Genomic DNA, 13,475 nt, shown 5'->3' with positions numbered 1-13,475 from the left:
TCCTCAGTGGTGGGGCTTAGTTTGGCACAGCTGCCTCGTGCCACCTTCTGCGTGTCGTCCCGCGCTGTCATCTGCTGGCACCGTGCAACCCTTTGACGTTCACCTTCCACTTCAGGGCACCCTGCGTGCCCTCAGCAGTGGCACAGGCAGAGGGTTTGCTGCCACCCAGGAGCAGGGGAGGGCTGGTCCCCCATGGCTGTCCTGCTTTTGGTTGCAGCCCCCTGGAGCGCGGCTGGAGGAAGCAGAAGGACGGGGGCCTGGCGCAGCCCAAGGTGCGCTTGCGGCAGGAGGTGGTGAGCGTGAGCCCCCCGAGGCGCGGGCAGCGCATCGCCGTGCCCGTCAGGAAGCTCTTTGCCAAGGAGAAGAGGCCCTACGGGCTGGGCATGGTGGGCAAGCTGACCAACAGGACGTACCGCAAGCGCATCGACAGCTACGTCAAACGGCAGATCGAGGACATGGACGATCACAGGTGAGGCTGCAGGCAGGGGAGGTGCCCAGCACACCCAGTGAGTGGGTGAGTGCTGCTGCCCTCTGGGGACTCAGGTCACTACCTCGGGGTGCTGCTGAGACCCCCCAGAGTGTATCCCTGGGGTACAGGGCCAGCAGACAGCACCGTGTCGGTGTCACCGTGCACTGAGAGCTCACCTGGCTCCATGTTGCTTTGGGTGTCTGGATCTCTGCTGCCTGGAGGGACTGCAGGTCTCTGCCCCACCAGCACTGTCCTGTGATGAGCAGGAAGGCTCAGGTATCCCTGTCTCTCTGATCATTCCCCTGGGTTCGTTACTTCAGACACACGGCACAGTTTGGCATCAGGCTTCAGTGTTCTCACGGATGTTTTCTTGGGAAAAGGTGGTTGCCTGCTGTAATGGGGGAATCAGAGTAAACAGGGTCTGTCTGCCAGCAAGGCCTTAGATCATTGCCTGCAGTCCTGGGCATCCCTAGGTGATCCTAGCTGTGTACCCCAGGTTTTAGTGAGGTCCCTGGGGAAAAGCAGCAGCTTTTCTCCTGTGTTCTGTGAGTAGGTGCAGTATGGCTGGGTTTCTGCCTCTGATCTTTTCCCTTTCCCTCCACCCAGGCCTTTCTTCACCTACTGGGTCACCTTTGTGCATTCCCTCATCACCATCCTGGCTGTGTGCATCTACGGCATCGCCCCCGTGGGGTTCTCACAACACGAAACTGTTGATTCAGTAAGTGACTCCCCTCACTTGCCTGGAGCGTGATTGTGTCTCAGCTTCCAGCTGCTGGCTCTTATGTCATAGTCTTCAGCATATTGGCTACTTGCCTGAGGGCCTTGATGGCTGAATTCTGGGTGTCCAGCTGTGGGGGGCTGCCTGCAGCGTCTCTGTGAGCCCCCACACCATCATCCCTCCCTCCTGCAGCCACCTTGCTCTTGACAGCAGATTATATTGACACAAAGCATGGAGGGCTCTTCACAGGCTCTGGCTCTGGCTGTGCTGGCAGCACTTCCAAACAACTTGTTCCCCTCCTGGTGGAGACCAGAAGGATGTTCGTGGCAGGGAAATATTTCAAACTTGGGCTAGGTTTTTGCAGCAGTCGCAGGATTTTGCTTCTGCCAGAAGCAAAACTGATCTGTTTGACTTTGAGAGCTGATCCTGAAGCTGTTGGTAGCCTTCCCACACGTTTTTAAAGGTCTCTGGGGTACAGCCGTGCCCCTGTTCCACGCAGGGAATGCCTGGGGAGTTTCTCACCTATGTGTCTGACAGCTTTCAGAGCACTGCCACCAGCACCTGGGCCTGCACTGCCAGCTGGTGCTGCCTGTGCTGCTGAGCTGTGTGAAGCTTCTCGCAGGCTCTCAGGCCACTCCCAGGTCTGCAGGCCTTGGAATTTTTGAAAGCTGAAGTAGCCAGAGGGAGACATTTGAAGAGAAATCTTAAGATGAAGGTGCCCAAATCTTGACAGGGTTTTTTACCTGCAATCCTGCAAAAGAGCTGTTTGAGAAACCATGGGCCCAGTCATTGCCTGTGGGGATTTCTGTTCATCCTGGGCGCTGTTCCCACCAGCCCCTGCTGCTTGCCCTGCTGACCCTGTGGGCAGGAGCTCACAGGGCTCTTGCTTTCTCTCCTTGCAGGTCTTGCGGAACAGAGGGGTTTATGAAAACGTCAAGTACGTTCAGCAGGAAAACTTCTGGATCGGCCCCAGCTCAGTGAGTGCTGTTGGTGGCACTGTTGGTGGGCAGGTGGGGGACTGTGCGCTGCAGTTGTGCCATCCCAGGGACTGGAGCCCTCCCCTGCTTGGAGCTTGGGGATCTGCCATAGCTCTAAGGGAACAGAGGTGCTCCCAGCCCCAGCCACCCACAGAATGGGCTGCCTGGAGGCTGGGATGGACCTGGGCACTCCTGCTTGGCACCCTGTCCCTACAAAGCCAAGCCTGGGGTTAGAGAAAATGCAGGAGTTAGTTGTATTGTTTTCCTGATGCCATTCCACCCGGGAAAGACAAAGATGAAGAAACAACGTCCCAAAGTTTTCTTTCCCAGCCACGGTGCTGTTCTTTCTGGGACCACAGGCAAGGAAATCCCTGAACTTTTGTTCTGGGCTTGTCTTCCAAGCAAATACCAAGAGTGTGCCTGGTGTGTGTTGGGCTTCATCATGCACGACTTGTCCCTGGTCCCCTGAGTCAGGAGAGGGGCACCACGTGCAGTCCCCCCAGCCTGCTCTGCCCCTTGGCTGAGCTGGGTGTTTCCTCTCTGCCAGGAGGCCCTGATCCACCTGGGGGCCAAGTTCTCACCGTGCATGAGGCAGGACCAGCAGGTGCACAGCTTCATCAGCGCCAAGAGGGAGAAGGAGAAGCACTCGGCCTGTTGTGTGCGGAACGACAAGTCGGGCTGCGTGCAGACCTCGGAGGAGGAGTGCTCAGTGAGTGCCTGGGCCCCTTCCCTGCTGCCCCTGGTGCTTCTCCCTCCCTGGGCTTCATGGTGGCACCTCTCCTCTCTCCTGCAGTCCACGCTGGCCGTGTGGGTGAAGTGGCCCCATCACCCCAGCACACCGATGCTGGCAGGGAACAAGAGGCAGTTCGGGTCTGTTTGTCATCAGGACCCCAGGTAGGTCCTGCCTGGCCCAGCTGCCATCCTGAGGGGACAGGGCTGATGATGAGTCAGTCCCAGGACAGTGGATTGCTGGATGGGACAGCAGCTGCTGTGCAGACCAAGGGATATGGACCAGTGATGTCCCTGCCTGTCCTGATGACTGCAGGAGAGGCTGAGGCAGAGTATGATCTTATTTCTGCTCACCCCTGGTCTCCACTGTTGTTGCTGCTCCACCTGCACAGTGGCTGTTGGGAGCTGTGGGTGCCTTCATCATCCCACTTCCCCTCCTCACCTGCTCCCCACGCACACAGGGGTGTAGCAGTTCCCAGCACACCTCTGCCCCAAGCCCTGCCAGCTGCTGGGTGGCACTGCACACGCTCCCTGTGGGCTGATGCAGAGCTGAGAGCAGCTGAATTCCCACCCTCTGGGTGTGTCCACCTGGAAGGGATCCAGCTGGTTGCTGGGCAGCTGCCTGCTCTCCTGCCTTTGTGCTGCAGCCGTGACTGGAAGGAGGCTGTGGCTTTGACGAGCACGGCCTTGGCTGATCTGGGGGACAGAGGAGAGCTGTGGGATGGCAGCCTGGGGACAGGGACAGTGTGGGAATCCTGCCTGGTGCTGGGGAAAGGTATTTCAGGCTGATTGTGCTCTGTTGCTGCAGGGTGTGTGAGCAGCCAGCCTCGATGGAGCCCCACGAGTGGCCAGACGACATCACCAAGTGGCCGGTGAGCATCCCGGGAGGCACAGAGCCTGCAGGGCAGCTGGACCTTGGCACTGGCATCCCCCTGGGCAGAGCCACAGCTCTGCTGCTGGAAGGGCAGGGCCTCTGCTGCAGCTTCTGCTGCTTGTCACAAGCACCAACTCAGGGCAGCCAGGGTCTGCCTCGCCAAGGCTCAGAGCCCTCCAGCAAATTGCCCTGTGCCAACTAAAGCCCTGGGCCCCTGTGCCAACTAAAGCCTTGGGCCCTACCAGGGTAACAGGAGGATGGAAACCAACTCAGCCTCAGGGCTGGAGAGGAGGTGGCAACTGATGCTCGTGCAGATGGAGTAACAGGCACCATCCTGCTGTCAGAGGGAGGCCTCTGTCTGGGAACTGGCTTCTTCCCAGGGGGCTGTTTTGATTTTATCCAGGCAACAAGCAAAGCTGTGGCTGTCTGACTGCAGCCTGTTGTCGTTTTCCAGATCTGCACAAAAAACAGTGCTGGGAATTACACCAACCACCTCCACATGGACTGTGTGATTACAGGCAGGCCCTGCTGCATTGGGACCAAAGGAAGGTAAGGAGTTCTACCTGTGTGGAGGGGCTGGGTGTTGGGGTGAGACACAGGGGGTCTTTTCAGGTTGTAGACACAGCCATTTGTCCTCCTTGTCCTTTCCACACACAGCCCAGAGCCCTGCTGGGAAGGGGAGTTGGACAGAGGGCCAGGACAGGTCTCCCAGACAGAGCAGGACTCTGGGATGAGCAGGAGATAACAGCCAGCATGAGTCCTTGGTGCAGCAGGGTATCTCACTCAGCTGGTCCTGCAGTTTGGAGGGACTTGGATCATAAGGGATTAAATAATTCTGCTGAGGAGTTCTGCATTTTTCCTTGGGAATGTCCAGCTACATTGGCCCCAACATGGAGTCCACAAGCACTCAAAGGACATGCCAGGCCCTGGGTTTGCAAAAGAGGAGGATGCTGTTCTTCCTCAGTTGCTCCTGAGCTTGAGTAGTTACCCAGTGCTTGGGCCTGGCTTTCCCTACTGGGGAGAATAATCAGTGCTGTCCCAAGGAGTTTCTTTCTCTGTCCCTGAAGGTCATAACCAGGATGCTCCTGGCCAAGGCCCCTTTCCACTCTGGCAGCTGCAGAGGCACAAGACTCCCCCAGCCTGAGACAGCTTCCCCAGGCTGTCAATAGCTGTAAATAGCTCAGCTTTAGCATCTGTTTTGGAGGCTCTGTATGCCGGTGTGTGGAGGTGAGGCAGGGTTCCCTGTGGGAGAGGAGCAGGAGGGGTGTGTGGAGAGTGGCACTGGGCTAAATGGGAATGTATTTGTGCCTCTTTTGAGACACTACAACAGCTGAAGGCATCAGTTCTCACAGATGGGATGAGACAAGGGGTAAGGGCCTGAGAGGACACAGGAGTGATCCATTGTCCCTTCCACGTGTGACTTGTGCCTCCTGCAGGTGTGAAATAACCTCCCGGGAGTATTGTGAATTTATGCGGGGCTATTTCCACGAGGAGGCAACGCTCTGCTCTCAGGTGAGTGTGGAGCTGGGGGGTTGTATGGCTGCTCTTCTCCCTCCAGTTCCCCTTGCCAGCTTGGCAAGGTCTGAGGGGTGGCAGTGCTGCAGTGTGGGTGGCAGTCCTGTGTCCTGTCCCACCCTGAGCCTGCAGGAAGCTGCTGATCCAGACTGGAGTGGCAGAGCTGGCTGCATCTGTCGCTCTTTGGAGGCCAGTTCAGGACTTGGGCTGGCAGCTGTGAAAGCCCAGCACAGGACCAGTGTGTAGGCAGGGGGAGAAGGCACCTGTCCTGCTCCATGAGAGAGCAGATGCCTTGGCTGTGTGTGCTGGGCTGGAGAAGGAGCATAAAGCTGCCACAGGGAAGCACTGGGGTCACATGTAACTTGGTGTTGGGACTTGGTTCAGCAGAGAAGCAGGAGGAGCCCCTCTGCCAGAGGTACCTGCAGGCTCTGCCCTGGCCTTGGTGAAGGGCCCCTCCCATCCCTGCTCCTGCCCTAGGTGCACTGCATGGATGACGTCTGTGGGCTCCTCCCTTTCCTAAATCCAGAAGTCCCCGACCAGTTCTACCGCCTCTGGCTCTCGCTCTTCCTCCACGCTGGGTAAGCAGAGGGGTAAAACTTCCCCTGTCTGGATGGGGGGACCCTCAGCCCTGGGGTTGCTGAGTTGTTCTGGCTGTCCCTTCCCGGGGGACTCAGGGGTGCTGAGCTGTGGTCCCTGCCAAGGTTTACCATCCTGTGTTTGCTGGGAGGGATTAGTGGCGTGGGCAAGGCCAGAGCAGGAGCTCTCAGCAAGGCTGGGGACAGAACACGAGCACAGGGGTGACTTCAGTGGCTGCTGCTTCAGCTCCTGTACTCTGCACTTGGCAGGATCCTGCACTGTCTGGTTTCAATCTGTTTCCAAATGACGATCCTGCGGGACCTAGAGAAGCTGGCAGGATGGCACCGCATCTCTATCATCTACCTTCTCAGTGGCATCACTGGGAACCTTGCCAGTGCAATATTTCTACCCTACAGAGCAGAGGTGGGTCTCCTGCAGACCAGGGTGCTGGTAACTTGCCCTGAACACAACCCTTCTCTCCATGGCTGTGCCTCTGGGGCACGGGCAGAGACACCAGAGCTGGCAGATTGGTAGCTAGAAGATGGCACCACACCATCAGCAGCAACATCTCCCAGAGTACCCTGGGCTTTCCCAGTGCCTGGCCCAGGCTGGCTGCAGGAACAAAGCTGCCTCATAACAAATGGGGAGCTGCCAACCCTGGGGTAGGAGAGGCCTCAGGCAGGCTGGGAATCGAGCGCTGTAGACTGGTGCCAGAGACCCTCCGGTGTCACGAGAGGGGCAAAGGGCAGAGCTCAGCTTTGCCCACAGGAGACTGCATGGCAGGACCATCTTCCAGGTGCTCCCATGAGGAAGAGGGCATGGTGGGTGGCGGGAGCCAGGAGATTGCCTTCAAGGGCTTTCTTCTCTGGCAACTTAAACCAGACCTGCCCACCTTAAATACAAAGTCTGTTCTGGGGATTGCTGGCCTCACACCTTGGTCCTAAATCCCACCAGGCCCCTTTACTCCTTGTACCCCATTACAGGGATGAAGTTGAAGGCTGTGGTGTCTCTTCCCCAAGAAACACCGAACGAGGAGTTGAGTAACAAGTAACTGATGCCTGGGGCTGGCTGCAGAGGCCAGGGAGATGGCATGAGCCCTCACCTTATCTGTAATGCTCTTCTTCTGCAGGTTGGCCCTGCAGGATCCCAGTTTGGGATTCTGGCCTGTCTCTTTGTGGAGCTCTTCCAGAGTTGGCAAATCCTGGCACGCCCATGGAGGGCTTTCTTCAAGCTGCTGGCTGTGGTGCTCTTTCTTTTTGCCTTTGGCCTCCTGCCCTGGATTGATAATTTCGCTCACATTTCAGGATTTATCAGCGGTTTCTTCCTCTCCTTTGCCTTCCTGCCCTACATTAGCTTTGGGAAGTTTGATTTATATAGGAAACGATGCCAAATTATAGTTTTCCAGCTCATCTTCATTGCACTCTTCTCAGGACTCGTGATTCTGTTCTATTTCTACCCCATCAAGTGCGAGTGGTGCGAGTTCCTCACTTGTATACCATTCACAGACAAATTCTGCGAGAAGTACGACCTGGACGCACAGCTCCACTGAAAGGCAAAGGCTGGCTTCTCGAGCAGGCCCTGGAGATGGACTGTCTTTGCATTTGCTGTGCCAGTTCCATGGGGACAAAGCCTCTAATCCAATGACACTTCTAACCCTGCCCGTGGTTAATTTAAACTGTCTCCTTAGCACTTGGCAGGCATGTTTTTTGCCTTATCTCAGAAGACTCTGAAAACAGAACGTTTGTGCCTTGTTCAATTGTATTGAACCTTTTCTGCTGCCATTATTTTTATTACACTAGTTTCAATACTACATTTTTAACCAGAGTTGTTTACTACTGCTAAGGTGGTGATTAAACAGTGAGGTAGCGTTTTAGCTACTGTTAATTGTTCTGCATAGTCTGTGCCTACGTTTGTTACTTAACCTCACTTACACTGTTCCCTGTCCCAGGAGAATCAATCCCCTTTGAGCACCAAAACCAGCCAGATGCAGATCTGCAGCTGGAAATAAGGGCCTGAAAAGCCTCAGAAAACTAGAAGGTCTCTTTAATCCCTGCAAGTGCATTCCACATACAAAGAGCAACCACAAAAAACATGTGAGAATGTCCAGTCAGTGGAGTTTGCTCCTCTTCAGAGTCTTCAACCTTCTCCTCCGGGGAAGTGCTGAATCCACAGTCTGGTCCTGGTAGGGCTGGTTTGTCTGCTCTCTCTCTGTTAAGGAAAGAAAATACTTGGCAGTGACAACGGTTACTGCATGCTGGGCTCTCACCACCACACTGCCCTGACTGTCCAGGAAGGATCAGCCGGTGCCACGGGTGGTCACAGGCACCCTGGAGCAGGTGGCTGCTCGGAGGGCACACATGTGGATGTTGCAAATGTTGAAAGAAGAAGAAAAGGTTACTGTGGTCATAAAGCAACAGTTTCTAACCCAGCTACCCCAGCAGCAAAACAAAAACCCAAGGGTTTGCACGAGCTGCTCTTCCCACTGTTCTTTCAGCCTTGTGAGCGTGTTTTTAGAGACACAGTTTTAAACTTAGTAAGCTTGAGAGTCTTGGCCACATCTTGTGTTTGCATGCACAACTTTCTAAAAATAGCAGTATAATACCAGAATTATTTCTGCATGAGTTACAAACAGGTAAATTACCTGTGGCTACCAGTGCTTCCTGTGCTGGAAGTGTTCTTAAAGGCATCAGCTGCACAAAGTATTATGACCAAAAGTTGCCCAGTGATGTGTCCTGTCTCCTGAGAACAGTGAATCAGCTGAACTCGAGTTTCTATAAACCAGAAAATGGACAGACTGGGAGTCAAAAACTACAGGCTGTGTAAGCTGAGGTCCCTTTCCTAATTCCTCATAGCTTGCAGTAATTGAGAAGGATGGCTCAGTACACATGCACTGTGGCACAGCAGAGAACACGCTGTGTGTGCTCCTTGCATTTCCCTGGGAGCACCAGAGGGACATTTCTGTTGGCTGCAGGTGCTCAGAGTGGCACAGGAGTGGGAGGAGCAGGCACTCAGGGATTACAGTCTGAGGCTCACACAAGCACCAGAGTGACCTGGTGATGACCATCATCTGTCATACAGGCACCCTCCTCCTCCCAGGGGTTCATCAGCACCCAGCCACGCTCCTGACAGCGATTCCCAGACATTTAAGAAGCCTAAAAGAAAGCAATGTCCTAGAAGCAATCCCAGCAAAGGAACACCATGTTTAATGAGTCTCAGGACACTGTGGGAGCAGGTTCAGAGTCTAAACATGAAGTAGAGTTAGACACACACCACTGCCAGCACTAAGGTTTCCCTGCTGCTGCTCCCAGTGTGTGTTACTTGAAGCAGCTGAATTATCACTCCCTACCCTGAGAAGAGCACAACCACCAGCACCAGGATATGGAAACAGGCCACAGCCTCATGCAGAAATGCTCTGCCATACAGTGGAGAGCAGCAACAGCAGCTGCTCTGAGCCTGAACACCACGGCCCAGAGGAAGAAGACGAAGAACTGGGAGCTCTTAATGCACATTGAGGACTTACCCAACAGGTCACTTGCGAAGCTTCTTTATGAAGCAGACCTCGTCCCTGTTCCTGATGCCGTACCTGAACAGAGAGTTATGCTGTTATGTGCCAGTTTCCCAGGAAAAACAACCTTTGAAATCCTATAGTGTCCTCTTTCTCAGGGGCAGATGGACTCGTACGATCATGGGACACATTAAAATTCTCACATGCTGCCAGCCCTGAAGGATCTGATCATCTGCCTTTACCTCCAACCACCCCTTAAATGCAACATCTGTCACCCACTGCTCAGTCTTCCAAGGTCAGCTTTGCTGTCTTGCTAAATTTGTAATACTTCAGACCACCTTTTCTCACTGATGTGCACACTGGCTGGCACACTCAGCACTGCTGTATGGAACAGCAGAATGCTTGAAAGTGCTTCATCTCTCCTCATTCCCAGGAATGGGCATGGAAATGTGGGAGTCACCTGTCACTGTTGTTACCAGATTGTCTCTGAGAGGTGCCTGAGCAGATCCAGAGATCGACACACATATCCTCAGTCTGCTCTTTGCTTGGCATTCTCCATGGACGTTAAGGGGTTGGAATGGACTTTAGAGATCATCCAGTCCCAACCCCCCTGGGCCACGTGCAGGGACACCTCCCACTACACCAGGTTCCTCAAGGCCTTGTCCAACGTCCCTGGACAAGCTGTGCCAGTTCTTGTTCCCTCCTCCTCTGTTCTACATCAGCAGCTCTGCAAGGCTCAGTATAATCTGTTCTGCAGCAGTTTGGGACAGGTGACCAAGGGCTGCATGTCCCAGTGCCTTGGGATGGTCTGAACTGGATAAGCACAGCACAGGATGGTGATGGCTGAGGAACCCCCCCAAGGCCATGCTGTCCTGCAGAGAGCCTCTCAGTCTGCCTGCCCCACCTTCCAGCCAGTTCCCAGCGCAGGACCCACCTGAGCCAGGGCACAGCCTTAGCCCTGCCTGTGGGGATGTGCAGGGCACCCACGGCGCCTCTCAGCCCCCCGGAGCACACCCAGTTACTCACTCTCGCAGCTTCTTTCTGTCATCCGCCAGCTTCTCTCCAGCGTAGGTCAAGTGGTACGTCCTCCATATGTACTTCCTGGGGGAAAAGCACTCAGGGGCAGCCACGGGAGAGCGGGACAGGGTTGGGACGCGCTCCAGACCCCGCTCCCGGCCCCGCTCACCAGCTGAGGTGCTGGACACCGCCCTGCCGCGCCTGCCGCAGCTGGAAGTGTCTCCGCAGCGCCTTCTTCAGCTCCAGCACCGAGGCGTTCTGCACCACCACCACGGCTGCGGGGGCACAGCGGGTCAGAGCCCGGGCCGTGCCCATCGCGGCCCGCCCGCCCCGCGGCCCCGCACGCACGCACGGTCTCGCCGTCCGCCTTGCAGACCCGCACGGTCATGGCCTGCCCGTACTCCAGCGCCACCTGCGAGCCGATCTCCTCCGCCGTCACCTGCGGGGGCCCGGCGGCTCCGTGAGCCCGGACCCCGCCCGGCCCGCCTCGCGCCCCCGCCCGGCCCGGCCCGGCCCGGCCCCACCTGCGGCGGGAGGTCACAGAGCAGCGGGTCCTGCACCAGCCGCGCCAGCGCCGCCTGGAACAGCTCCAGCACCTCGGCGTGCGCCAGCTCCTGGGCCAGCTCCTGGGCCAGCTCCTCCTGGGCCAGCTCCTCCTGCGGCTCCTCCGCCGGCCCCTCCGGCAGCTCCTCCATCGCCGCCATCGCCGGAAGGGGCGGGCGGCGCGGCGGAACCCGCGATGCTGCTCTTCTGCCCGGCCTGCGGGAACGTGCTGGTGGCCGAGGAGGGGCCGCGCTGCCACCGCTTCGCCTGCACCACCTGCCCCTACGTGCGCAATGTCACCAGGAAGGTACCGGGGCGCGGGGCTGGGGGGTGACCCGGGCGGGGGGTGAACCGGGGCGGGGGTCCCGGTCCCGCTGAGCCGCTGGCCGTGCCCGCAGGTGACCAGCAGGAAGTACCCGCGGCTGAAGGAGGTGGACGATGTGCTGGGCGGCGCCGCGGCCTGGGAGAACGTGGACTCCACGGCAGGTAGGGCCGGGCCGGGGGGCGGCCGGGCGGGGGTCGGGTCCGCCCTGCCCTGCCCCGCGCTGCCCTCACGGCCGCTCTCCGTGCCCCGCAGAGCCGTGCCCCAAGTGCGAGCACCCCCGCGCCTACTTCATGCAGATCCAGACGCGCTCGGCCGACGAGCCCATGACCACGTTCTACAAGTGCTGCAACCCGCAGTGCGGGCACCGCTGGCGGGACTGAGGGGGCTGCGGGCATGGGGCGCGGGGGTCCCGCTCCTGCAATAAAACCTGGCCCTGGGTGCGAGGAACCCTCTGCTGCGTGTCTCTTTAAACCAGCTCAGAGCCGCCGTGCCCGGCTGGGAACAACAGGCTCCACCTGGGTGTTTTGCCTGCGCGGGGCCCTCAGTTCACACAGTGCAGGGTTCTGCTGAAAGCACACAGCGTGAGACCCGTGCCCTGCACGCCAAGGAACCGGTGTCTGAAATGCAGACAGGCCTGAAGGTGAATCAGCTGAAGGATGGGGATGAAAGCCCAGCACTGAGCCAGCTGTTGTGCCACGGAACAGGCAAAACAAAGGTGAAGCGTTTCCTCTCTGTGCTACAGATTTTTTTACTGATCAGCTGAGAAAAATGGCAGAGGGATTTTGACCTAACAAAGGAAACGTGAAACTTAATACTGTCCGTTGAAATAAAATTCAACACCTGTGAAAGCAGAATTGTCAACGTGTACAAACAGCTTTAGTATTCAGAGCTAGGAGTGTAGCAGCAAAACAAGCTGTTTGCATATTATGTAGGGCAATGAACATTTGTTCTTAGAGACCCCCATTCAACTGCTTTGAACAGAAGGGAATCCTTACTGGAAGGGTTTTAAATATGTTCAAGATGTACTGTCCAGAATTATTAGATGTTCATCTATAACCCAACAATTTCTCTATGTAAAACTGTGCTCTCTGTATTACAGAGAGGAAAAAACCAAAATGGGACCTGTGGAAACACCCCAAGTTAAATCAGGAACTACAAACTATACACCCTGCAGGCAGTGGTTAACGAAAAGATAATACACTTCAAGCAGGATCACGTATTACTTCTGCCTTAGCATCAAGCTTTATTCTCAGTTTAAACACATTCAGAAGTAAAAAGGATAAATAACTTAATAAAAAGTTATGGAGCAAAAATTGCAGCGTTTCATCTGCATCAACGCTCCCTCCTACAGGCTGAGCCAATTTGATGTGACTCAGCTTTACCTCCTATACAGGGATAATCTGCACCCACTTATTCCAGTTCACTTCAGAGGGGAACACTCTCCCCAGCCTGAGGGTACAGTCTATCGTGGGCTCGTAGTAGATCGTTGGGGTTTCACTCAGTTTGGGATTGTTGAGTTGTTCTTCCACAACTGGCTGAGAGAAGAGTGACACCGGGGATGGCTTTTTCAGGTAGAATCGTCTGATGCAACCCAGAGTTTCCAGACCCTGCAGAAAAATTCACATATTTTAGTTTGGGCAGTTGTAGAAAAAAAAACCAAACAAACCACTGAATGCTGCTCTACCTACAATGTTCTCAGAAATGCTGGGCAAGTTATACCAAAAGTGGCTTCCCTGGAGCCCCTGAGGGGAAGTCATGCTTGCAGGAAGGGCTGCAGTATCACTGCTGTGCTTAAGGTTTTGAATTCTTACAGGGAAAAGAAATGTAAATCAAGATTTAATTTCCAAAGTAGCAGTGGTGGCAACCAAAACTTCACGATGGGAAAAAAATGTAAGATAAACTCAACATTTTCTTGCCATGTACTGTTAAGGATGTGGCCCTTCAGGCAGGTGTGTCAGGACAGAAGGTCTCGTTTACACACAGCACAGACACATTTCAGTCTGATTCCTACTTCAAAGACTGCCCATCTAGAAGGTATATAAGGAAAAAAATTAGGAACACTGGGATTATCTATGGTGATTGGGGATTGGAACCAGATGATCTTTAAGGTCCCTTCCAACCCAAACCATTCTGTGGTCCTGTGATTAATGCTGCATTAAACAGCCATTTAGTACTTCACAGTGACAAGCCCCCACTCTTCAGTAACCACCTAAAATTGCAAGTCCCT

At 55.5% G+C, this 13,475-nt stretch overlaps 4 protein-coding genes across 12 annotated transcripts in view; 2 read left to right on the top strand and 2 right to left on the bottom strand.

The window, feature by feature from the left end:
* RHBDF1 (rhomboid 5 homolog 1) overlaps window positions 1-7,747 on the top strand; it is a 34,569-nt gene extending 26,822 nt beyond the window's left edge. For all 4 annotated transcript variants that reach the window (XM_050317215.1, XM_050317217.1, XM_050317214.1 and 1 more), the window contains 11 exons: window positions 218-469; window positions 1,076-1,187; window positions 2,090-2,164; window positions 2,712-2,873; window positions 2,958-3,058; window positions 3,702-3,765; window positions 4,222-4,316; window positions 5,204-5,279; window positions 5,760-5,860; window positions 6,128-6,281; window positions 6,988-7,747. In XM_050317215.1, the coding sequence (XP_050173172.1) occupies window positions 218-469; window positions 1,076-1,187; window positions 2,090-2,164; window positions 2,712-2,873; window positions 2,958-3,058; window positions 3,702-3,765; window positions 4,222-4,316; window positions 5,204-5,279; window positions 5,760-5,860; window positions 6,128-6,281; window positions 6,988-7,407 (1,612 nt within the window). In that variant the 3' untranslated portion in view covers window positions 7,408-7,747. The remainder of the gene's footprint in view (window positions 1-217; window positions 470-1,075; window positions 1,188-2,089; window positions 2,165-2,711; window positions 2,874-2,957; window positions 3,059-3,701; window positions 3,766-4,221; window positions 4,317-5,203; window positions 5,280-5,759; window positions 5,861-6,127; window positions 6,282-6,987) is intronic.
* A 136-nt stretch (window positions 7,748-7,883) lies between these two features.
* Window positions 7,884-11,107, bottom strand: SNRNP25 (small nuclear ribonucleoprotein U11/U12 subunit 25). 2 transcript variants are annotated; one of them, XR_007629172.1, is made up of 7 exons: window positions 10,905-11,107; window positions 10,729-10,819; window positions 10,550-10,655; window positions 10,390-10,464; window positions 9,379-9,441; window positions 8,500-8,629; window positions 7,884-8,066 (listed from the first exon to the last, which is right to left on the bottom strand). XR_007629172.1 is itself a non-coding variant. In XM_050317232.1 (6 exons), the coding sequence occupies exons 1-5, from the start codon at window positions 11,082-11,084 to the stop codon at window positions 9,387-9,389; spliced, it is 507 nt and encodes a 168-aa protein (XP_050173189.1). In that variant the 5' UTR covers window positions 11,085-11,106; the 3' UTR covers window positions 7,884-8,066; window positions 9,379-9,386. The 2 variants fall into 2 exon arrangements, 1 of the variants encoding a protein (XP_050173189.1); XM_050317232.1 differs by lacking the exon at window positions 8,500-8,629 and having other exon boundaries at window positions 10,905-11,106.
* Window positions 11,108-11,119: 12 nt separating this feature from the next.
* Window positions 11,120-11,628, top strand: POLR3K (RNA polymerase III subunit K). The gene is made up of 3 exons (XM_050317819.1): window positions 11,120-11,230; window positions 11,322-11,409; window positions 11,501-11,628. The coding sequence occupies exons 1-3, from the start codon at window positions 11,120-11,122 to the stop codon at window positions 11,626-11,628; spliced, it is 327 nt and encodes a 108-aa protein (XP_050173776.1).
* An 832-nt stretch (window positions 11,629-12,460) lies between these two features.
* GTF3C1 (general transcription factor IIIC subunit 1) overlaps window positions 12,461-13,475 on the bottom strand; it is a 36,555-nt gene continuing 35,540 nt past the window's right edge. For all 5 annotated transcript variants that reach the window (XM_050317204.1, XM_050317206.1, XM_050317205.1 and 2 more), the window contains one exon: window positions 12,461-12,855. In XM_050317204.1, the coding sequence (XP_050173161.1) occupies window positions 12,634-12,855 (222 nt within the window). In that variant the 3' untranslated portion in view covers window positions 12,461-12,633. The remainder of the gene's footprint in view (window positions 12,856-13,475) is intronic.

The sequence above is a fragment of the Myiozetetes cayanensis genome, unplaced genomic scaffold, assembly GCF_022539395.1.
Source record: "Myiozetetes cayanensis isolate MyiCay16 unplaced genomic scaffold, myiCay2020 scf20-37, whole genome shotgun sequence".
In the NCBI taxonomy this organism is placed as follows: Eukaryota; Metazoa; Chordata; class Aves; order Passeriformes; family Tyrannidae; genus Myiozetetes; species Myiozetetes cayanensis.
This window is presented reverse-complemented; position numbering and strand designations above follow the sequence as displayed.

Bases quoted from the DNA above. Each gene is read 5' to 3' on its own strand.
- SNRNP25 (XM_050317232.1), bottom strand. From the start codon at position 11,084: ATGGCGGCGATGGAGGAGCTGCCGGAGGGGCCGGCGGAGGAGCCGCAG. The intron at 10,656-10,728 runs GTGCGTGCGGGG...GTGCCCCCGCAG, and splicing joins GGCGGACGGCGAGACCGTGC to CCGTGGTGGTGGTGCAGAAC. The intron at 10,465-10,549 runs GTGAGCGGGGCC...CTTTTCCCCCAG, and splicing joins GGTGTCCAGCACCTCAGCTG to GAAGTACATATGGAGGACGT.
- POLR3K (XM_050317819.1), top strand. From the start codon at position 11,120: ATGCTGCTCTTCTGCCCGGCCTGCGGGAACGTGCTGGTGGCCGAGGAG. The intron at 11,231-11,321 runs GTACCGGGGCGC...CCGTGCCCGCAG, and splicing joins TGCGCAATGTCACCAGGAAG to GTGACCAGCAGGAAGTACCC. The intron at 11,410-11,500 runs GTAGGGCCGGGC...CGTGCCCCGCAG, and splicing joins GAACGTGGACTCCACGGCAG to AGCCGTGCCCCAAGTGCGAG.